Below are 21,947 nucleotides of genomic sequence, written 5' to 3' on the forward strand. Positions count from 1 at the left end.
GTCCCAGGATGGGTTCGACGCAGCCGTCAGACCCCAATTTGCCCTTCGGCTGTTAGTAAACCGTCTCGTCCATTTTCCAACAAAGTCAAATACTTACAACCTTTTCCCAGATGCCGTTGATCCTTCGCAAGACTTCTTCCTCGATCCTCCCGAACCTGCGCCTGGCGCACCTCTCCTCTCCGACAATGAAACCAAATTACTCAGTTCCTTCTTCGAGGACATGACTGCCGACCACTATAATCTGCCTTCTTTCGGCGAAGGACTAAACTTCAGCGATGCTTGGTTGGAACTACCTCCCCAGTTCATGGGGACGGCGACGTCGTTTGGCCAGTCACCGGCCCCACCGCCTCTTGCTTCCCCTGGGCATAGTATGCCTCATAACGACTTTGCGGACATGATGTCCATGGGCTCAAGCCTGATGCCTCCTCCTCCCCCACCACCACAGCAGCAGCAACAGCACCAGCCGCCGCCGCCATCGCAGCAGCAGCAGCATCATCATCAGCAGCAGTCACACCCGACTCTCGATCAGCACGCCTCAGCCGATGTTCTCCAGGCCGCCAGCACACTACTGCACAACGGTTCCTCGTCAAGAACAAACACAAATGGAAGTGGGCCGATGTTCAGCAGTACCAGGGATGTTCCGCACTCCCTCGGTCCACCCGTCGGCCACCTTAGGCACCAACCTATGGAGGACTTCAAGCGTGCTGAACGAGGGAGCGTGGCTCAGGCCAGCCTCGTTGATGATCACGAGAGCACGTTTGCGGACATGTTTTTCGGACCCGCACCTGGAGAGAGAGTGTCCTCGCAACGGGCTAACCAGGTTCCCAATATCGATGTGCAGTGGGGCTCGGATGCTCGATTCAACCGCTCCAACAGCTTTGTTCCGGATCCTAAAGAGACCTACGATGCTCTGTCTAGAGGCCAGCTGAGGTACATGGAATGCCTGGAGCCAAGCCAAAGCACAGATAATACTCGCCCACCAAGCCCGAACGGCGAGCACGCAACAGGGAAAGGTCACAGCCGAAAGTCATCTGAAGTATTGAAAAAAGAAGAGGATGCTGATGCACCGCCAAGAAAAAGGAGGAAGAGCAGGAGTACGAAGGAGGAAGTTGACGATGATGATGAAGAGAACGGTACTGCAACGAAGACGGCAAGAAAACGCAAGACGAAAGCCGAGCCCAGCTCAGCCACCCCGCCAGCAGAAAACGGCACAGGCCGGAGGCGTAAATCCGGGACTGGGGCCAAGCCAGCACGGGAGAACCTCACGGATGCACAGAAGCGAGAAAATCACATCAAGAGCGAGCAAAAGCGCCGAACTTTAATCAAGGAAGGCTTCGACGATCTCTGCGAGCTTGTGCCAGGTCTCAAGGGAGGCGGCTTCAGCAAGAGCACGATGTTGACCATGGCGGCTGAGTGGCTTGAAGAGATAATGAAGGGCAACGACGAGCTCAGGGCCCAGGAAAGCGCCCTCGTGGGACGGTGATATTACGGCCCAATGTCAACCACGCTACCATCAGTGGACATGCCTTGCCGTTGGAATATCCTACTGCTCCTCCGGACGAACTTCGGAACACCGAACCGAAGGATGCCATCGCTCGCCTTCTCGAGTATGAGGTCGCTTGCTATATCATGATGTAGGAGAGGAGGTACCTGCAGCACATGGGAATCGCTATCAAGAGGCAGATTCCCAGAGGAAGCAAGGCAGGTCATCTTGGGCACGATAATGAACGTGATTTACGGGAGTATCCCGGCCCTGTTGCGGGCCGCGCACGGGAGGCGATGATGATTTACTTGCGGAACCAGATTTACCCAGATTTATTATATTTGATCAGGGAAGGCTCTTGTAGTTGATACCCTTCACACTGTTGTTTCCCCCAAATCCTATTCATTAAACCAAAAAACATTTTTCACATATAATAGACTTCGTCTTACTTGCAAATCTGTTACCGGTTCAATGATTCCCCCCTTCATCTACCTCCTGTTTCTGTTGGGCTGATCTGCCATCTCAACTTTTTGCTCCTCCCTGGCGACTGACGCACCACAAGAATCTGCAAGGATTGGAAAGCGCTCAGTCCAGACTTTGGGTGCTCCTCGGAGTTGGCAGCCGTGTTTTTTTGACATGTGAAAGCTCCAGCTCGCGTGGTGCGGATGCACCCCGCAGGTTCCTCTTTTTTTTTCCTTTTTTTTTAATCGACGTCGATCACCGTATGCGTATTCGCGCATTTGACACCTTTAGCCAGACGACAGCGCTTGGCAAGGTCGACCTTTGTTTCACTCCGCTCCGTGTCTGCAGTCACTTTTACGATATTATCTCGGAGATTGAAGGCCACATGCTTGGTACTAGTGGACTGTTCATGTTCACCTGTCTATTAGTATGTTCGCCCTTCTCCCACCTCACCGACCCCAGGGCCCAGTGAAGTTGCTGTGGTGGTTCTGTGTGGATGTCTCGGATGGCGGGGGAATGCGATGGTGGGGGTTAGGCTGGCAGGTCACCCTCCAAGAAAACGCCCGTTTGTCCGGGGGGCACGCGAATCTGATCGGAAAGAATCGCGGGGTGAACGGGCGGGTGATTAGGAAAAAAGGAGGGAAGGGAGATCTGAGCGGTCGGGCGGTGACGAGGTCTGGGGAATGTGTTTTTAATGGACAGAGATAAGGAAGTTCGAGTTCGAGTTCGAAGTGCGAGATACGTTTGGATCTAAGGGACCGAGCGATGGGCTGAGGCTTGATGGGGGGGGGAGGTTGAATGGGTGAATTTGAGAAAACAGAATTCCATTTTGGCCAGGCTTGGATGGACTGAGGTGGCCCTCTGGCCTTGGGACAAATGAAGTGGCTTTTGCTATCCACGGCCTCCTACGGTCTTACCTCTAGTGGATGGCGGGCTGGCTGGGCTTTGTACTACACTACTAGCAATGGGACAAACGGCAAAACCTCGATGGTGTTTTTTTTTAGCCGAGCTACTGTCTAGTGCCCGTCGGTGAAGGGCTCGGAGGGGTTGTTGTTTGTGTCTGTTCTCACTTGATAAGCCTGCCAAAGGGTCTACTCGCGCTATTTTGGGCAAGTAAGGTAGGGAAGGCGAAAATGTGCATGGCGGCGTGGGGAGTCGTGAGCACGGAAGATTTCACCGGCGAAGTCGGGGATCGTTGAAGGGGTGGCTCCGGAGACGGAGGCGGAGGCGGGGGAGGGACGGAAGTGGACACAGCCGAAGATGGAGTCAAAGGCGGCAGGGTGAGCTACCAGCAAGAATACGGAGCCAAGAGGGTGAGGTATCGTACCTTGGGTGACGGAAGTAGTCGAAAGAGCAATCGGGTACACGTTCCCCCTCTGGCGTGTGGTAGCTTAGGAAATAAACATGGGCTTTCCGTTGCAGCAGCCACCTATACTATTCTTCAAAGTCTCCTTTGTCCAGGAAAATGTGGTTGCTGGGTTGGTAACCCGCGGGTTTATGGCGCTTCATTTGGTTGGTTCATGTTGGTTTGGGGGCTGGGGTTCTGCTTAGTGAAGTGTGGCTTTGACGGTGTTGAGGAGGTTCGTTTGTTGACGCCGCGTTTTGGAATATTTGAGATTATGAGAACATATTAGCTTGTTTCATTTGCTATAATTCGAGAAGAGGAAGTGTTGAATAATCTGATTTTTTTAGTTTATTTTATTTTGAAACATAGTTGATGTGCATTGGGCAAGGTAATGTGAGCATGACGCCGGCCGGGTACGAGATGTTGCAGGTCGTTCGAAATACGCCTACCAATATTCGCCATCAGCAATCAACACCACAACATTAAATCCCCAAAAAATCATAAACTAAGAAAGATTCAATTCTTCTGAATATTTCTGTAATATTTAGACGGCATATTGATGATGATATGAAATACGGCGTTCAAAGTTGAGGGCAGAGCCGCATCTTCCCTCCACTGAAAACTATATAACCAATTTGGCATTATTAGACCTTCACATACGACCATACCCACTGGAGAACTCGGGATCCCGTCCGCTCTCCCATAGATAAGCCAGTGAGGGCCGGATTAGTAGTTGGGTCGGTGACGACCAGCGAATACCTGGTGTTGTATGTTTTTGACTCTTTTTGAGGGTTGCTATTCGGGTCGTTCAGGGGCGAGAACGTTCAGGACTGTCTTGGTGTTACGGCTTGTTTGTTTTGTATGTTTGGCCCCGTGAGAGACCAATGGCGGAGTGACGGTAAACGACACGTTCTTGCTGGCCTGGGTTCTCTTGGTGTAGAGGGAGTGGGCCGGTGGAACTGGTACTGCTATCAGTTAGTCTAGGTCCACTTGCTTTCTGGCTTCAACGATATCTGGTGACTTGACAACTTCTTAGAAGGCTTTAGAAGCGACATATGGATTCCATATTAAAGGTCCATGTGGCAGGTTTATCTCAAAGACATGAGTTCGTGCTAGTCAACAGTTGAGGGTAGTTACACACAGAGATATCCGCAAAGGGTAAGGGGTTGTTCAGACTTATGTGCCTATTATAAAGTAAACAACATCCCAAACGACTATTGACTTACTCAAATCCTCGAAAGAGTTCACATCTTGTGTGTTTTTCGTCCCTCCTTTCTTTCCTTGCTTCGAGGATAGACCCTACTGTATGGTGTAAAAGCTAGGTAGCAAGAATACCGATTTTGATACTTCGAAATTGAAAGCAACCCCAGTCTTCCCTTCTAACCCCAAACTCACTTCGTGTCCGAAATGACCCTCAACTTGATCATACTAGACCTGGGCTTCGTGAACAGCCCTTCTGTCAACCCAGGATCCTCCATTTCGGCAGGCAACTTCAAAAACTCCAAGTTCCACACCAAAAGCGTCACAATCATCCTCAGCTCCAGGTACGCCAGCCGTTTCCCCCAACAGCCCCTGGGCCCGCTGCTGAAACTCATAAATGGACCAGCATTGTTGTTAAACTTGACCGTCTCCCCCTCGATCTGCAGCCACCGCTCGGGGGCGAAATTCTCGGCGGGGAAGTCACTGTGCGACCAGTCGCCGACGCCCTCGCCCGAGGACTTTTGCGAGGTCTCGCTGCGTTTGGCGTCGTCGACGGGCACGCCTGGCTGGACAAAGGTCGGCCCGGTCAGGAGGAACATGAGTGTCGTGCCCTTGGGGATGATGTGGCCCAGGACGTTGATGTCGCGGACGGTTTCCTTGGTGATGGCCCCCGCGGGACTGCACAGGCGGAGCGTTTCCTCGACGAAGGCGTCTAGGTAGGGGACCTGCGTCCTGAGGATCTCTTCAATGGTGGGCTCGCGCTTCTGCGCGTAGGGCTCGGTGTAGGCGGATCGTAGGGCGCTTCGCAGCTTTTGCTGGGCCTCTTGGTACGCGCCGAGGTATTTGACCGTGAAGCACAAGGTGCTGTGGGTAGAGTCCTGGCCGCCGGCGATGTATCCCCACAGCATATCATTGAGCTGCATGCCGTCGTACTTTGGCTCCCGCCCCTCCTCAACGGCCGCTGTCTTCTCGCGGGAGACGACGTAGTCTACCGCCGACTTATGCTCTGACGAGCCTCCTCCCTTGTCGGCCCTCTTGACAGCGGCATCGATCTGGGCTTGTATTGCGTCCTTCTTCAACTTCAGAGCCTGGCGCGCTTTGGGCTTCAGGTTCTCGATGAAGACGGACAGCTTGGGGAATACGGAGCCAAAGACCGCCGTGATGGAGACGTTGAGGACGTGGAGGGCTTTCACCAGGGCCGGGGTTTCGGGTGACGGGAACTTGGCAACCTGTGCGGACGAGCCGCTGGGAACCACGGCGTCTTTGCCTGCGTCCTCCAGGAGCTTGGAATACTTTGTTGTTGTGCTCTCCTTGTACCCGACGCCAAAGACGGCTGTCATCATGATGTCGTAGGTGAGGCCCTCCAAGTCCTCGACGGTCTCGAATGGTAGCCCCTGTGAGAGAGTTGCCTTGCGTTTCCAGAGACGGATGAAGTCAGAGATGGCTACGTGCGACGCCGGGGCAGAAACCTAAGAGCACGTTAAGATCGCTGACTTGATTGCCCTTGGATGCGTACACAAAATTGTATACCGAGAAGAGGATAGGGGAGAGAAATATCTTACAGAGTGAAGGAAACTATTGGTCATCAAGTCCTTAGTAAGAAACCTCGACTTCTTAAACGACGGATGCGCATCTTCCATGGCAATAAAGTGCTCCGACAAAAACCCTTGCCACGCCACGTTATTCATGTACCCGCGGCTGAGCTCCTTGCTCCGCTTCGCCATGAGATCCTTCGACTCGCGATAGTCTGCGACGATGACGAGGGGCTTGGAGAAGGGCAGGAGGACCTGCACCACGGCCGACTTGTGCTTGGCAACCAAGTCGTAGAAGAACCGGGTCCGGAAGCGCGCCGCCTTGTCGTATTCCGCAAAGTAAGGGACGTCGCCCGAGATACGACGTGCCGAGTCCTGGTTGTGCGGGAGGCCTGGGATGGGCTTGGGCATGAGCCAGTTGTAGACGAGGCCGAAGAGGAGGGCAGCTGCCGCTGCAGCTGCGGTGATGGTTGTAAGTCCTGCCATTTTTTTCTTTGTGTTAATGAGAAAGTGATTTCCGAGTTACGCAGATTCGTTTGACTTGATCAAGTTGCGGAAACTATCAGACTCCTGGAACGGCACCAAGTCATCTTATACGATATATGCTTCTCCTCTCGAGTTGGACACGAGGCTGCTCGGGATCTTCACTACTCTCCGTCAAAATAAACTCCGTTAAAGACTCCGCTGGAGGCAAGGTAGATGTTACACCCGCTTGGGGTGTTCGGATTGCAAATGACCGACTGCGCAGTGGCCTTCGGGCAACTCCTCTAATCACAAAACCTACAGAATTATGGATCTGCAACGGCCCCGGGGAGCTATCCTAGCCACACTGACTATAGCAGGGATATTTCGAATTTAACGACGGCCTCCGCGCGGACTAACATTTGTAAATCCCATAAAGCCAAGAATACGGACGCGGCACTTGAGTATGAGGAAGTGGGCTGTCAGGGCATATAGACTCTGCGCCATGAATCAGCACTACCCCCTTACTCCTAAGTGGACGATATCAATAAGGACACTGAGCTCACCGTGAATTTTCGGCCGAGTACAGCTGTTGCTAGTTCTAACTTTCCGCTTGTTGCCTTGTAGATCTGTTGAGTAAGTCAGGACAAGGCGCACCATTGGTATTATCCGGGCCCGCCTCCGCCTCCGTGCCCGTCACTACCACTGCACAGATGAATACTCAGCACCACTCTGCGGACCCCATCTAATGAATGATACGATTATGAGAATGACCTGGTTGATCTCTCCTAGACAGCCTTGGAATTGGAGTAAGTATGCTCTTACGCTATGGCTTTCAGGCCGATTCGAAATGATAGTACTTTGTCGAAGCCTCAGAGCTAGTAGCTCGATAGTTTCCTTGGTCAGAATGTATACACAAAACAGGAATACGTCTTAAATGACAAGACTAAGGTCAAAGGCCTGAAACTGACACGCTGTAATAGGTCAAACATAGTCACTTGGGATTTGAAAACACTACTTTTCACAAAAGCACTCTGGACTTCCAAACCTTTCATGACCGACGGATTGCACTCTAGGTAGAAATAGTGTATTGACCATTATGCCGTGAGGCTGGTCGAATTCAACTTCGACTGAAGTGCCCCTCTACCTAGAACTTGCCCCCAACCAGTGAATAACCTCAACCGGTGGCTTCATCCGCGAATCAACGAAGCAAGACCCAAGACAAACACACATACGAGGATATCGCTTCTCACCGTCAAGAAGATCTGTCCATACCGCAACGCAGTCTCGGCGTAAGTCTTGATCGAACCAGGCAAAAATCCCACAACAGTCCACAGCATGCCCGGCGGAGGTGCCCGTCCACGCTCAATGAAGAACCTTGTCGTAAGCAACACAGCCTCAGTCGTCGCGAAGATCCAGAAGAAGATCTCGCGGCCCTTTTCCATACTGTTAACGTCTGTGACTGCCTCATCGCTGCCCGTGGGGTAGTTGTAAGACAGCGCCGTGCGCTCGCGTTCAAGCTTGCTGCCGGAGAAGGTCGTGGTAAGGGCGATATAGAGACCAAGAGAGATTGCAAAGATAGCGTGGACAATGCGCCAGATGTAGGCGGACGAAGCGGCCTTGGCTTGTTCGGGCGTTTGCATACCAGGCATACCGGGCATGCCAGGCATGCCAGGCATGCCAGGGAATCCCGCGGGGAAACCACCCTGCGCACCGCCGGCACCGGGAAAGCCTGGCATGCCACCAGGAGCGCCGCCACCGGCCATCATCTGCGAGAGCATCTTCATCAAGGGATCATCTTCGCCGCCGGGCATGCCTCCTCCCATACCAGGACCCGCAAAAGGGTTCTGCGGGGCTCCGCCCGCGCCAGGGCCCTCGAAGCCGAGCATCATTTGTCGAAGCTGGTCCTCGTTCATAGAGTTCGGGTCGAAGGGCGGTCCAGCGGCAGAGGGACGCGGTGTCGAGGCTGGTTCGTAGTAGTGCTGGGAGATGTCGATTTCCTCGGGGTCTGCATGGTCGGCGCTCACGCTGGGCTTCGGCAGACCTGACGTGGCCGGAGCGGGGGACGATGATGCTGAGGGAGGTGTAGATACGGCCTCATCTAGATAGAAATCGAAAGTTAGCTTTGTGGAAGCTCAAAACCGGCGTCTACAGTTGCGCTAGCTGTCGAGAAAGGTTCGGTCATCGTACCTCGCTGGAATCCTCCACCAAGACCAGTGATCTTGTTCAGTCTCGCGGTTCCGCCAGCACGAATTTTGGCCTCGCGCTTCGCCTTGCGCAGGCGAATTTGTTCAGCTGCGCGTTGAGCCGCAGCATCCTCTGATGTTGACTCCGTCATCGTGGGTGATTTGGTTTGTTGGCTGTGGGGTGACAGGTTGTCGAGGTGTGACGTTTTGTGGATGATGTTGGCTTTAGCCCGCCCTTGTTTATCTTATCTTGGCGCAGGTGCCAGCTTACACCTAACTAGGTAGGTAGGGAGCTCCAGTCAACCCACCCAAACCTTGCACGAAAAACGTACTGGGAACAAGTCTTGACAACCAGTTGCAATTTTCCTTTCAGGAACAATTGTAATTCCCTCAATATTTGCATGACTTGCAATCCAGACGCCGAGTTGATCAAATGGCAGAGCGAGTTCTTCACCCTCTCAATCGGAATTTCGCTTTTCTACTTTCATTGCCACGAGTCCAAATCATCTGAGCATCTACCACGGTAGAATTGCAGGCATTCAATCACAGTCTCCACATTCGATTTAAGCTCTAATGTATACGTAAAAGCGCAGTTGGCTATCATCAACATCTCATGTCCCATGACATCCCATCCCCTTAACTTAGAGAAGGCACTCATGGAGTGGCCTTGCTCATGCTGATCAAACGCTTAACACCGACCTGAGATAAGATATTAGTACATAGTAAGTGAAGTATCGTAGCAGCGAACTTACCATCCAGTTACCGCATTCATCAGTCTTGTCCCGCTGGATCTCGACTTGGATCTTGTGAGCAACCTCATAATTCTTCTGCTCAATAGCCTCGCCCAAAGCACAAAGTTGATCGATTGTGTCAGGCTTGACCAGCTCCTCGTTGTTCAAGTGATCAAAAAGCAGATTGAGGCGCTTTTGAGTATCCTTGACTTGCGCAGCAAAGGACGAAGGCGCGCGAGAAGCTACACGCTGCATATCCGAGCTGAGGACATCGACCAGTCGCTGGGCGTGAGCTGGAATGTGCGACCGGTCGCCAGCAGGGTGTCTGGCCTTGGGCGGGGCAGCCGCCTTCGGGGAGGAGGGGTCGGCTGAGCTCTGGCAGCAGGCGGAGGTCCGTTGGAGGGAGGAGGGCCAGTGGGCGGCCTCGAAGCAGCAGCAGGGGGGCGCCGTACGGCGAAGGCGCGTACTGGTTCTGTGGTGTGCCCGGCTGCTGGGGCGGCGGCGCATAGGGGGTTTCTCGGGGAGGCTGGCTTCCGGGAGGTGGCATAGAGGACCCCAAGGGTGGCTGGCTTGCTTGTGGCTGGGCCGAGGGAGCGGGCGCGTAGCGGTTAGAGGGGCAGGGCCAGATGGAGGAGGGTTGTATGGCGAGGCAGTGCGAGGCATGGTAGGCGGTGGCATCGCGCCGGGCTGAGGGGGCGGAGGCGCGTATGCGTTCGATGCCGATGATGTTGGCCTAGGCGGGGCCTGGAAAGTCTGGGGAGGACCGGCCAGAGGAGACGTGACACGAGGCGGGGCGGGGCCCTTGGGCGGAGGAGGAGGCGGCGTTGAACCAGTACGTCCGTACGGGCTCTGAGGCGGGGGACCCGGCTGGTTAGGTTGCTGAGAGAACGGCGAAGAGATTGGAGCGACGCTAGGAGTAGTCTTCCTTGGAGGAGGTGCCTTGGCAACCAAAGGTACATCATTCCAACTCTCCTTGGGGCGGAAGGACGTAGTAGGCGTGGAGTTGCGCGGCGGCGGCGGCACCGAGCCGAAGTTTGAGGGAGGTGGTCCATAGCCCGAGGGTGCTTGATAGGCCGGCTGGGCGACGGGAGGCTGGTAGCCTTGGCTCGGGCCGTAGGGCGACTGGCCGGTAGGTGCGTAACCACCGATCGCCGGGGCAGCCGGGGCATAGGGGTTCGACGCAGCTGCCGGTCCGGTTGCTGCGACGAGAGCCGGTCCCGTTGGTGCGTACGGGCTAGCACCGACAGGAGTCGGAGCAGGGGCAGCGGGCTGGTAGGGCTGATAACCGGGGGTGGCCCGGGGGTTGGCCGCCGCAGGAGGTTGTCCCGGACGACGTGCAGCAGCCGGCGCCTTTGGTGCGGCCTGCGAGACGGCGGCCTTGCCCGTAGCCCGTGCCAAGCGCTCCCTTGCTAGCTGCGCCTCAGGATACTCCTTGGGCAGCAAATCCAGGTATTTCTGGGCAACTGCGAGTTGACCGTGGGCGGCAATGATATCGGCGTATTCCGTGTACTTCTCGTACAAAGCTGACAGCTTCCAGTCGGCAGACTGCTCCTTTCCAGAGTCCTGGAACTTTGTGACTTGACGGAAGATGGTCACCTTCTCGATGAAGTGCTGAAGTGAACGAGCGTGCACAGAGAACGTCGAATCATCGCTAGGTTCCTGCATGCCAGCCTGCTCGGCCTCCTCAAGCTCCGTGATCCAGATGGAGACGACCTTCTCAAGCTTTGACCCAACGAGGAAACAGAAAGAAGCATCCTTGCGTGAGCCGTTCTCGAGGATGCGGTCGCCAAGAGCCTCGCAGAGATCGGGGAACTCTTTGGGGTCAGAGAACGTGCAAAGAATGGCCATTGACTCCTTCCAATTCTCGAGGTCGGCGTTGTAGACAACATCCCACAGGTTCTTGGCAATGACTGATCCAAGCAAGCGGACGTAGCTTGGGACACCGTCCTTGCTGGCCAGATAGGCGCTCTGCACTTTGTCCACCAGCTCCTGGCCACCGCAGTTGGCAATGAGGAAAGCATCTGCCCAACGCTGTTCCTTGAGGGAGATCTCAGTGGCCTTTGCAAAGTTTCCAAGCATCAAAGCCTTGGTGATGGACTTCTCCACTGTGGTATCTGTGTCAGCCAGTAGGTGGAAAGGACTGTCCGTCTTGGCGCCCTTGGTTGCAGAGAGATTCGACAAGAAGTCTTCCTCTCCTTCTCCGTCGGCCTCGCCCCACATGTTGTCGGGCTTCTCTGCCTCCTTCGTGTCCTCCTCCTTGTCCGCCGCGGCATCCTCAGATTTCGTCTCTTCCTTGCTCGAGACTCCGTTGGTGATCTCTTCCTCGTTGAATCCGAGGTACTCAACAATGCGCTTCCGCGGGTTCTCGCCCGTAAGGGTTTCCATGACAAGCCAGTCCGCCTTCTCCTCCTCGGTCTTAGCTTGTTCCTTACGGGACTCGCAGAGACCAACAATGTCGCCTGACTGCAAAGACTCCTCGAACTTTTCCGTGGAGGTACCGATGGACGAGTCAACAGAGAACTGGGAGATGGAGATCTTGGTGGACTTTTGCTGGGCATTTTGCTTGAAAATGACAAGTTTTCCACCAAAGCCAAAGGTGGCCCCCACTGGACGCTCGAACCACTTGGGAGCTTGGCTCAAGGAGAACGACGCTCCCTGAGGCTGTGTCTGGGCACTGGTAAAGAAGTCTTCACCATCGAGGTTGTTGTTGGTAGCGGCCTGCGTGTTCGTAGGGTTGGTGTTCTGAAGGGTCTGGACGGTGATCTTGCCGTCGAAACCAGCGGTAGCGGAAAGATTGGGGTTGGCGGGGTTGAATCTAGTGAGGAAGGTCCAGTTTGTAACCTCAGGGAACTCTCCCAGTCTCTCTCCCGTTTGAGGGTTCCACACCAGAGTTCTGTTGTCTTTGCCGCAAGAAAGCAGCAAGTCGCTATCCTGCTGACACCAAGACAGGGAAAGAATACCCTGCTCGTGTCCCTGAAGCGTCCTCTCGGGCGCATTGGCATTTCTGAGATCCCACAGGAAGATAACGGGAGCGGTATCGTCGTGAGTGGCGGTCAGGAGCTTCGTCGAGTTGTTGGGATCCCAAGCAATGGCGCTGACGGGCTTTCTGTTGTTGTTCAGGGTCAAGGAGGCCTTCTTGGTCTTCAAGTCCCAGACAGTGACAAAACCGCCAGAACCTCCGGTAGCGAGAATGTGCGCAACCTTGCGGTTCCATGCGACAACTTCCAGGTCGTCAGCGCGAGCAGCGGCGGTTCCCAGTCGGAATGGGTTTTCCACGTCGTTGATGTCGTAAACGAACAATTCTCCCTTTGCGCCAGCGGTCGCAAGGATATTCGGTCGGAGGGAGTTGAACTGGAGGGACTTGATCGCACCGGTGTGCTTCGTTGTGCGGGACATGAAGGCATCCTCGGCTCCATCGATGAGCTTCTCGGCATCCCACAAGTCGAGAGAGCCATTTTCGAGGGCACCTGCGATGATACCCCTCGGGTGGTCGGAATCGGCGGGCCCCCAAGCGAGGTCATAGAATCTAAGTGTCGTGAGCCAATATGTCTGATTGGTAGCGCGGCAGCAGAGCCTACCTCGAGTCGGTGCTGATGCTAGCTATGGGCTGCAGCTCGAGGCCTTGGTCTTGGTTGTCAAGGTTGAGGTCCCACAGCTCCAGCTTGGTCTCATCAGAAAAGTCGGCATCCACAGCTCCAGCTCTAGTGCCGGTGATCAAAAGAGGCTTCGACGGGTCGGGGGACCAGGCGAACGCCGCGGTCCTTGGGATCTCGCGGAGGCGAACCATGATTGCGAGAATCACTCAGTCCCCAGGACTGCACTCGGAGGGAGGGGGGGGACGTTGCTATAAGGGAAGTCGGCCAGTCTAAGAAAGACAAATTTCGCTGCGAATTGGCATTGGTTGACGTGACAGTAACAAGAAGATCTGGCGAGGAGGGCCGAGATTCTCTGGAGTTGAGAAAAGTAAAACCAAGCCTTATGGGAGAGGTGGCTATTAGTCGTTGAAGCGGTAGTGTCACAGTGCACGCTGGCCCTTAGGGAAATATGATGCCAGATTGCAGCCCCATCCCAAGCTCCCCAAGGCCTAAATCGCAGCCATCAATGGCCCCCCTAGTACTGGACCGTGCACCTCTCAACTGGCTCAAGCAGGAAAAGTGGCGTCACGTGCATCGTCATCACAGCAGGGAGAGTTGAAGGCGGAGAGCAGTCGCGGGACATGGAATTCATTACATAAGCGGCCATCTTCAAGATGTATCTTCATGATGTATCTTCTTTCATCGGAAATCCCATATATTCCCAATCAAGATGAGAAAGTAAAAAACTACATAAGCAAGTTTGTAGAAGCAGGGATACCCGACAGAAGATGATATCCAAACTCAATGTTGAAGATGGGTATACCTTAAGGTAAGGTACCTCAGTGGAGGGGAAGAAGCGAGCAATCGTCGCTGCGTGTGGCTTACGTAACTGGAAGCTTACACCCAAACAACCACGGCACAGCTCCAAGTAGCTAAAAATCCACTCAGCCAATAGAGACTTACAACAGCTCTTACGCAGAAACTCCACTTAGGTACTATCAGAAAGATTCACTCAATTGTCACCTAGCCGCGCTCACTCTCAAGGTATTGCTGAGCAGGTTAACGAATTCAACAACCGCCAAACGATTACAATCTGAGCAAAGATGACGGACGCTGCGCGCTGGAAATCGACCGTCTTCGTTGGTGGGCTGGCCTCAATAGTGACGGCCGCCAATGTTCACGATGCATTCATCCCCTTTGGAGAAATCGCCGATGTATCGCTACCGAAGAACGACAAGCCAAACTCAACAGATCCTCACCGTGGCTTCGCCTATGTTGAGTACGAAGACACGGAGGACGCGAAAGAAGCCATCGACAACATGGATCAGTCAGAATTCTTCGGGCGAGTCATCAAAGTGTCGGCCGCCAAAGTTCCGAAGAGCGCAGACGAGGGCCTGGGCAGCAAGAAAGCTGTCTGGGAACAGGTTAGTCATTCCTAGAAAATATGTCTTATATACATCTTATGTTCGCTGTTCTCACTACTTCTTATTTTCCTCTTTCCTTACTCCTATTCCTATCACTCTGCTATTATGACACTCTCCTTCCTCATATTGCTGCCTTATGGAGCTTTGAAATAAGCCACTGATATTCATCATAGGAAGGATGGCTGGCAGAGCATGCTGTTGGCGAGGAGGACGGGTTGGCAACGGACCAAGGCACGGCACAGATTGAGATGCGTGGGGATGACCCCATGCAAGGTTTGGAGGGGCTTGATGTTGCGGGACCACGACCAGAGTGAAGATGAGGAGGTGTGGACGAAGGCGACGGAAGCCTCTTTCGAATTACATAGCGACGGCGTTCACATGGTTTTACCGAGATATAAAAGGGGCACGGCTTTTCTCTAATACTTGAGGCGGAGAAGCACAATGAGAAAGGAAATGAAAGCAGCGTCTCTGGTGCTTTTTGATCTGTCTCTGTCGTAGACTTATACAAACTGATCCTCCCTAATAACACACGAGCGCCATGGTCAACCGTTCTCCCGTCGTCCTCATAACCTTCGCTTAGTGGTGCTCCTCTCCGTGGCCGGCGTCGGCGGCAGACTTGCCCTGGCGCTTGAGACGGATGGTCTTGTCGGTCATGAAGTGACGTCCGACGGAGTAGGTGGCAGCGGCCAGAGCGAAGCCAACGACAACACCTATGTTTCGTCAACAAAAATTTGACGCAACCTTGAATGCCTAATGACGTACCGAGGGGGATCAACTCGGGAGGGATCTGGCGGAGCTTGCGCAGTCTCTGGGAGACGGTGTGGCCTAGAGTCAACAATATCAGCACCTGCTAGCCATTTCGCAACACCACGGTTTTTCGTCGAAGTAGATATCCGATATCGCGGGAGTCTTCAATGGCTGGGGGCGGGTGTCGACGTACCGACTTGGTCCTCGGCCTAAGGGGAGACATAAGAATTAGCGATTGCGCTCATCCGGACCGGCGAAATTTCAACGTACGGGAACGGGGGACATCATGCGCAGAGTCGGGCGGAAAGCGCGGAGACCGAGAGTAGGACGCATTTTGGCGATTTTGTTATTTTCTGAAGAGGGGAGATTTTTCGGTGCTGTCGGTACGGCGGGAGGGAGCGTAGTTGATCGGGATTGGATCTCAAAATGAGTGTTTAGAAGTTGGACTCGACTTCCATCGGTCTGGTCTGATGTTGGACTGGAGCTCGGCCCACCTTTCTAATGCCTGAGGCCCGATTGGCCATCTTCAGGCATCCACCCGTTCTCGCCCGTCACCACCTGATTCTCGGTGCAGAAACGACCATTCAATTGCTCTCAAAGCATCAACACCGATCGCACGCCGCTGCCCACTCGACCTCATCACCAGATCCGACTCCCAGTCAATTGAACTCGCAAGCCGCCAAAATGTCTGACGATCAGGAGCTCGTCACCAAGCCCTTCAAGTTCGTTACCGGTACGCTGAAGAAATATCCCTCTCCAAATTATGGTCTGATCTTTTTTCCGAGGCTAACTGATGACCACTATAGCCGGTATGAACCCTCCGCCCGAACCACCGAAACCCGCGATAGCGTCGCCTCAATTGGAAGCGGGCACGATGAGCGATGTGAATCTGACTTGACTTGTATAGGCACCGATGCCCGCTACCCGAACATGAACCAGACCAAGCACTGCTGGCAGAACTACGTCGACTACCACAAGTGCATCAACGCCAAGGGCGAGGACTTCGCCCCTTGCCGCCAGGTCCGGACCGTTCGCGAGTTATGTTGAAAATTGAAAGAAACTAACCAGTCGCAGTTCTGGCTCGGCTACCGCTCTCTGTGCCCCTCTGGCTGGTACACCCGTTGGGACGAGCAGAGAGGTTAGCACTCCGTCCGCAAATCAAAAGCACGCATACTGACACATAACAGAGGCCGGCAACTTCCCCGTCAAGCTCGACGCATAAGCGAATTTGGACTCTGTTGTGAGCAGGTTAGACGGAGGAGCCGGGCGACTGTATTACTTCAAGATGGATCGAGACCTCAAATAGAGCATCGGAGGACGTGTCGTGCGATGACGCTGATGACGCTCCAGGGCGCCGAATATGATTTCGTGAAAACTATTTGTAGTGTCCGCCCATTTGATCACTTGTACAAAAACATGAACCTTGATACCGTTCCTTTAACCCGGCTGACCAGAAACTCCGTGCGCTCCCATTTGTCCCTGCAACCCTTACGCAAGCCAAGCAGTGTGATGAAGATAGTAGAACAAAGAAAGAAGTAAAAAGTCATGAGAAGCGATCCGACTCGACAGCTCACTTCTTCTTGCTCTTGACTTCATCTTCATCAGAACTCATAAACTCATCGTCCTCATCGAATCCAAAGAACGTTCTCGGCTTGTCCTTGGGTGCCTTTGCCGGTTCTGACGGCGGTGTTGACTCCTTCGAGCTGCCTCCTTCCTCATCCTGCTCATTCTCACTCATTTCTTCGTCCGTCTCCTCTGATCCTGTCGATCCTTGCGACGTACCGAGAAGGTTGTCCTTGTACTTTCCGGCTTTCATGGCAGCAAGTACCGCTTCGCGGGTTCTCTCGTTGGACTCTTCCTTGTCCTCAACCCACTTTCCGTCGAGGCGACCTTTGCTGCCGTTCTTGATCTCGTCCTCGCGTTTCTCTGCAAGCTCAACAATCTGCTCCCATCTCTCGCGACGCTTCTCCTTCTCTTTCTTCTCCATCTCTGGCTTGATGGCGAGGTACTCAGCCAGCGCCTTGGCCTCGGTGACGGTCCGCAAACGTCTGCCGTCAAGGTTTCGGCTTGAGTTGTTCGCATCTCCCTGGTTGCGCTTCTTCTTTGAGGACATGCGACCACCGGCAGCTCGAAGCTGGGACCCAAAACCACCCTTGCCACCGCAAAGCGGTACGGAAAGTCGCAAAGAAACAAAGTCATCGTCGATGGATGACAGAAGATCTGACACTGGTTTGGTAGACGAAGTTGACAGCTCTTTGTTGGAGACGGTTGTCAGGATAAGGCGGTTGTCTGTGGCGGGCAGTCGCTCGTCAAGCTGTTGTCGCAAGTCGCATAGGGTCGTCGTCGAGGGAACAGGCAGTACCAGTGTCGACGGTAGGCCCAAACCAGCAAAGGTGCTGACGAACACGTTGACGTTCTTGACAGCCATTTTCGAGTTGGGAGTGCTTTATGTCCGTGACCGAAGTATTTGGTTTCTCGATTTGCGCCGACGCAATAGTAAATCGATAGGCAGGTGACGATGTCGAGGCGGGATGGGGACGCGAAGTGGCAGGCAAATGTTCAGTGTTTGGATACAACGATGATTATGAGATGGCCCTGACTTATCGCAGATACCTAGCTACTGGGTGAGGCGCAGCACTCTGAGGAAGTGTGGCGGCCCTTGAGGATACACCCACTTATCAATAGGCGTTATCTACACGTGACTGCTCTGCGTGCCATTACAGCGCCCCACACTTCGTCCGTTCCGCGTAGGGTTGACGCCCACTAGGCTATTCTACCTTCCCACGACGAATTTCGAAACTTTTTGTTAGTTCTCGACAGCGCTCGATCAGACATCCCACTCATCGACCAGCAGCGACCACGACAACCGCCACGATGTTGATCCCCAAGGCCGACCGCAAGAAGATCCACGAGGTTAGATTTACAATTTTCAGGCGTGCTGAAAAATTGGGAGGATAGCGATTGCTGACGACGAAAATTACAGTACCTCTTCCGTGAGGGTGTCCTCGTCGCGAAGAAGGACTTCAACCTCCCCAAGCACCCCGACATCGACACCAAGAACCTGTTCGTCGTCAAGGCCTGCCAGTCGCTCACCTCCCGCGGCTATGTCAAGACCCAGTTCTCGTGGCAGTACTACTACTACACCCTGACCCCCGAGGGTCTCGACTACCTCCGCGAGTGGCTTCACCTTCCCGCCGAGATTGTCCCCGCCACCCACATCAAGCAGCAGCGCTCCCACGCTCCTCCCCGCGGCATGCTCGGCGAGGGCGAGCGCGAGAGAAGACCCTTCGGCGGCCGTGGCCGTGGAGGTGACCGTGGTGACCGTGAGGGTGGCTACCGCCGCCGTGATGCTGGCGAGGGTGGCAAGGAGGGTGGTGCCCCTGGTGGATTCGAGCCCCAATTGTGAGCCTCAACCCCTCGAATGCTTTGCGCCATGTCGATACTGCGCATAGTAAGGGTCAGAACGTCTTTTTTTGCTAACACATGTTACAGCCGTGGTGGCTTTGGCCGTGGCCGTGGCGCCGCTCCCCCCTCGTAAGAGGATTCTTTCCTATCGGCTTTTACTCTCGAGACGCATTGGCAGAAACAAAAAGGCACCGACATGTACTCTAAAAAGTGGATGGCCGGAACAGTCGCGCGTCTGTTAACGTCACAGACAACGGGGGAAACATCGTGGGAGTTTGGAGGTTAGATCCTCGGAAATCGTTTGCATCAAAAGGTCATGAATTGCAGCCTGCGGCTTTGTGCCGTTCTCTCCAAACTGTGAAACGTCCTTTTGTCCTTCTTACCACGCTGTGATGAGCAAGCAGTGTCTGCCGGCTAGCACGTGGGGTGGTGCTGAAGTTGCGAGAGGCCACGTTCAAGACCCCTTCTGCATGTCGAGGGCAGGCAAAGATGAGAAAAAGAAACGAGGACATGCGCAAAGCGTTCCTCAAGTCGAAGGATGGACGAGAAAGGGGTCCGTCTATGAAGGAATGTTGAGAGCCTGGGGTAAGCGCCGACGCACGTAGGATAGCTTCAGCAGGCTTCGCACGAATAACGTATGGTTCCAGACATGAGTGCGTTTTATGTGTAGCGCCGCTGCCCCCTCTGTGCAAAGAAGCAATGCGCGATGTTCCCTTGCCTTAGCGAATATGCGTGATAGCCTCGAAAGTTGAACGGGATGGCCAGTTGGAGGAATCCCGAGGCGGGTAAGTAAGGTCGTTGGGAAGTGGCGGTGACTGCGTAAATCTCATGACTGCCAGGTTTCCGGACGCCGAATGGGCGAGAGTCTCAATTGCGCCCCCGCGTAAGGTCGGAACTCAAGCAACCTCTCCACACTTTTGCAAATGCTGTCTGGCTGTGCGTCTTTGTCTCAGCAGGTGAGATGTGCTGCATTGGCTCAGAAGAGACCAGAACGCCTTCCTCAACGTCCTGCCGTGCCTTTGGGTGCCATTGCTTGCACCTGGCCCAGGAAGAGGTAGGGTTCATCCCCCCTTCCCCTCACTCCTACGTACCTGGCCTCCTTTCTGCACCTGTGCCAGCTTCCGGACGCGGTTACCTCAATATCCCCGAGCCGTGGGATGAGAAGGGAAGAGAAGGTCCTGGGCAAGAGTACTTGCCATGAAAGTCACTTCACCCAATCGATGTCTTGTCTAACCCAACCCGACATTGATTTACACACAGCTTCACCACATCACTAGCGGCAGAACATTTTCTAATTACTACAGGGAACTGCAAGCAAATGTCGATTCTACTCTAACCGCGCCAGCAAAGATGGACACTCCATCATGCCTTAGCACCTTGTGGTGCAGAATAATAATCGGAGACGCGATTAAGCTATGAGCCACCAAACGCAAACTCAGCTTAACCTCAGGGTGGCAGAGATTCAGAATCATATCAGAGCATCCAACGACCCATCCCACTATCTTTGAACTAACCCGATACGTAAGACCCCACCCTACACGACGGATCACCCCCCACGACAGATCACCTAAAATAGACGATTTTCTAGATTTTAACTTTTTAATATTATAACTATAAATTCGATTATTATTAGTATAATATTACTAAATTTAAAATTCTAAATATATACTAATAAATTAAGCTTTTTTTATATTAATTATAGGCCTTAGAACCATAACTAAGTATTATAAATAAACCTTAGCTTCCTTTTTTATTCTTATAATAGCCTCGATTTATATAAATTATTTATTTAAATCTTATTATATTTTTTACTTTTATAATTAGCTTATATAATTTTACTTAAACCTTTAGTAATTTAATAATTAATTAAGTATTAACTAGGGCTATATTTTAAATATTTAACCACTTATTTATTTTATTAAATATTAATTTATAAATAATAAAATTATAATTAACCTCGCTCTTATTTTATATTTAAAACTTTTAATATTTTTTTAAAATCTCTTAACTTTTTAAAAATAATAATATTATAATTTTAAAGTATTTTAGGGGCTTTTTAGTAATAAGGGTTTTTATAATAATATTTATAAAACGTTTATAAATTACGTTATAATAATAAATTTATTAAATAGGGGCTATTTTATATTAACGGGCTATAACTCTATTACTTTTTTAATTAATATATATATTTTATTTTATAAATACTTATTTTTAAGTTTAAAAATAATAGTAAAAGAAGTTCTTTTTTTTAATTAATATTAAACTAAGCTAGAGGCCGTAATTATTAAGCTTATTATAATAGTATATTTTAAAGAGCGAGAATATTAAAATATTTAAGAATTATATAATATAATTAAAATATAATAATAAATAATCTAAATAAATATTTTTAAAATAATATTATTATATAAAATTATTAGAAACGTAATTATTATAATTATTAATAATAAATAAATACTTAAATCAGAGTTTCTTATATTACGGCTAGCTAGTTATAATAAGTATATTAACAAAAATTAAGGCTACGAATATTAAATAAATAATATTATAATTGTAAATAGCTTCCTAAAACTATATTTATAAATTATAAAATAAATAAGGCTTCGGTAATTAATTATAATTTTATTAAAAAAGTTTCTTAGTAAAAATAACTAAAAAGTAATCATAAAATTTAATACTAAGTTAATTATTAAAAAAAGTTATAAAAGTTCTATCCTCGAGCTTAGTTTAAAGCTATACTATATATAAATCTCGTTTTTTAAATATATTTTTTTATAATATTCTATTTTATTCGTTAATAATTAAAAAATAAGTATTAATAATCGCTTATTTAAAATAATTATAATAATTACTTTATTACCTAATTATTTTTTTTTATTTATATATAACTTATTTTATAGTTCTTTTATTTTATAAAATAATTTTTATATTCCTTAGTTTTATATATATATAGTATATTATAGCCGTTATAAGCTTATAGGGCCGGCCCTAGTTTTAGTTATATATATTAAGTTATAATATTAAATTTCCTTTTTAAAAAATTTAGTCCTATAAACCTATAAATAAGTCGATAGGGTCCTTATTTAGTTACTCCGATCTTCCTAAGAATATTTTTTATTAAGATATTTACTAGTTCTTTAACTTATCGTTACTTTAAACTAGCTCTTAAAATAAAAGAGCATAGTTTTAAAATTATAATACCTTACTCGTTTTATTATTTAGTAAGTTAGAGGTATAAAATACTTAAAAGAAAATCGAAATATTACGAGTATACTCGTCGTAATTATTCTTATAACGCGTTAGCTAATATAATTTATAATTATAAGTTCTCCCCTAAGTAGTAATATTTTTATTTTATTAATATAAGTATAATAAACCGTTTTCTAACTAAAACT

The 21,947-nt window shown here is 50.9% G+C and overlaps 9 protein-coding genes across 9 annotated transcripts; 4 read left to right on the top strand and 5 right to left on the bottom strand.

Annotated features, from left to right (window-relative positions):
- Positions 1-8: 8 nt before the first annotated feature.
- On the top strand, positions 9-1,483 carry N0V96_001732 (uncharacterized protein; the record flags this gene model as incomplete). The annotated part of the gene is made up of 2 exons (XM_053192955.1): positions 9-51; positions 111-1,483. The coding sequence occupies 2 exons, from the start codon at positions 9-11 to the stop codon at positions 1,481-1,483; spliced, it is 1,416 nt and encodes a 471-aa protein (XP_053049486.1).
- Positions 1,484-4,681: 3,198 nt separating this feature from the next.
- N0V96_001733 (uncharacterized protein) lies at positions 4,682-6,508 on the bottom strand (the record flags this gene model as incomplete). Its single annotated transcript, XM_053192956.2, has 2 exons — positions 4,682-5,959; positions 6,053-6,508. 2 exons carry the CDS (start codon positions 6,506-6,508, stop codon positions 4,682-4,684), a joined length of 1,734 nt encoding a protein of 577 aa, XP_053049487.2.
- Positions 6,509-7,674: 1,166 nt separating this feature from the next.
- N0V96_001734 (uncharacterized protein) lies at positions 7,675-8,822 on the bottom strand (the record flags this gene model as incomplete). The annotated part of the gene is made up of 2 exons (XM_053192957.2): positions 7,675-8,585; positions 8,675-8,822. The coding sequence occupies 2 exons, from the start codon at positions 8,820-8,822 to the stop codon at positions 7,675-7,677; spliced, it is 1,059 nt and encodes a 352-aa protein (XP_053049488.2).
- A 502-nt stretch (positions 8,823-9,324) lies between these two features.
- Positions 9,325-13,188, bottom strand: SEC31 (protein transport protein S31; the record flags this gene model as incomplete). Its single annotated transcript, XM_053192958.2, has 3 exons — positions 9,325-9,369; positions 9,423-12,927; positions 12,980-13,188. 3 exons carry the CDS (start codon positions 13,186-13,188, stop codon positions 9,325-9,327), a joined length of 3,759 nt encoding a protein of 1,252 aa, XP_053049489.2.
- An 891-nt stretch (positions 13,189-14,079) lies between these two features.
- On the top strand, positions 14,080-14,714 carry N0V96_001736 (uncharacterized protein; the record flags this gene model as incomplete). Its single annotated transcript, XM_053192959.2, has 2 exons — positions 14,080-14,400; positions 14,574-14,714. 2 exons carry the CDS (start codon positions 14,080-14,082, stop codon positions 14,712-14,714), a joined length of 462 nt encoding a protein of 153 aa, XP_053049490.1.
- A 262-nt stretch (positions 14,715-14,976) lies between these two features.
- On the bottom strand, positions 14,977-15,480 carry N0V96_001737 (uncharacterized protein; the record flags this gene model as incomplete). Its single annotated transcript, XM_053192960.1, has 4 exons — positions 14,977-15,110; positions 15,163-15,225; positions 15,341-15,356; positions 15,418-15,480. 4 exons carry the CDS (start codon positions 15,478-15,480, stop codon positions 14,977-14,979), a joined length of 276 nt encoding a protein of 91 aa, XP_053049491.1.
- Positions 15,481-15,831: 351 nt separating this feature from the next.
- COX12 (Cytochrome c oxidase subunit 6B) lies at positions 15,832-16,369 on the top strand (the record flags this gene model as incomplete). Its single annotated transcript, XM_053192961.1, has 4 exons — positions 15,832-15,880; positions 16,055-16,167; positions 16,222-16,285; positions 16,335-16,369. The coding sequence occupies 4 exons, from the start codon at positions 15,832-15,834 to the stop codon at positions 16,367-16,369; spliced, it is 261 nt and encodes an 86-aa protein (XP_053049492.1).
- A 348-nt stretch (positions 16,370-16,717) lies between these two features.
- On the bottom strand, positions 16,718-17,575 carry N0V96_001739 (uncharacterized protein; the record flags this gene model as incomplete). The annotated part of the gene is made up of 1 exon (XM_053192962.1): positions 16,718-17,575. One exon carries the CDS (start codon positions 17,573-17,575, stop codon positions 16,718-16,720), a length of 858 nt encoding a protein of 285 aa, XP_053049493.1.
- A 446-nt stretch (positions 17,576-18,021) lies between these two features.
- On the top strand, positions 18,022-18,685 carry N0V96_001740 (40S ribosomal protein eS10; the record flags this gene model as incomplete). The annotated part of the gene is made up of 3 exons (XM_053192963.1): positions 18,022-18,060; positions 18,131-18,549; positions 18,640-18,685. 3 exons carry the CDS (start codon positions 18,022-18,024, stop codon positions 18,683-18,685), a joined length of 504 nt encoding a protein of 167 aa, XP_053049494.1.
- Between the last annotated feature and the right edge of the window lie 3,262 nt (positions 18,686-21,947).

The sequence above is a fragment of the Colletotrichum fioriniae genome, assembly GCF_027942845.1.
Source record: "Colletotrichum fioriniae strain IMI 355084 chromosome Unknown scaffold_1, whole genome shotgun sequence".
Lineage (NCBI taxonomy): Eukaryota > Fungi > Ascomycota > Sordariomycetes > Glomerellales > Glomerellaceae > Colletotrichum > Colletotrichum fioriniae.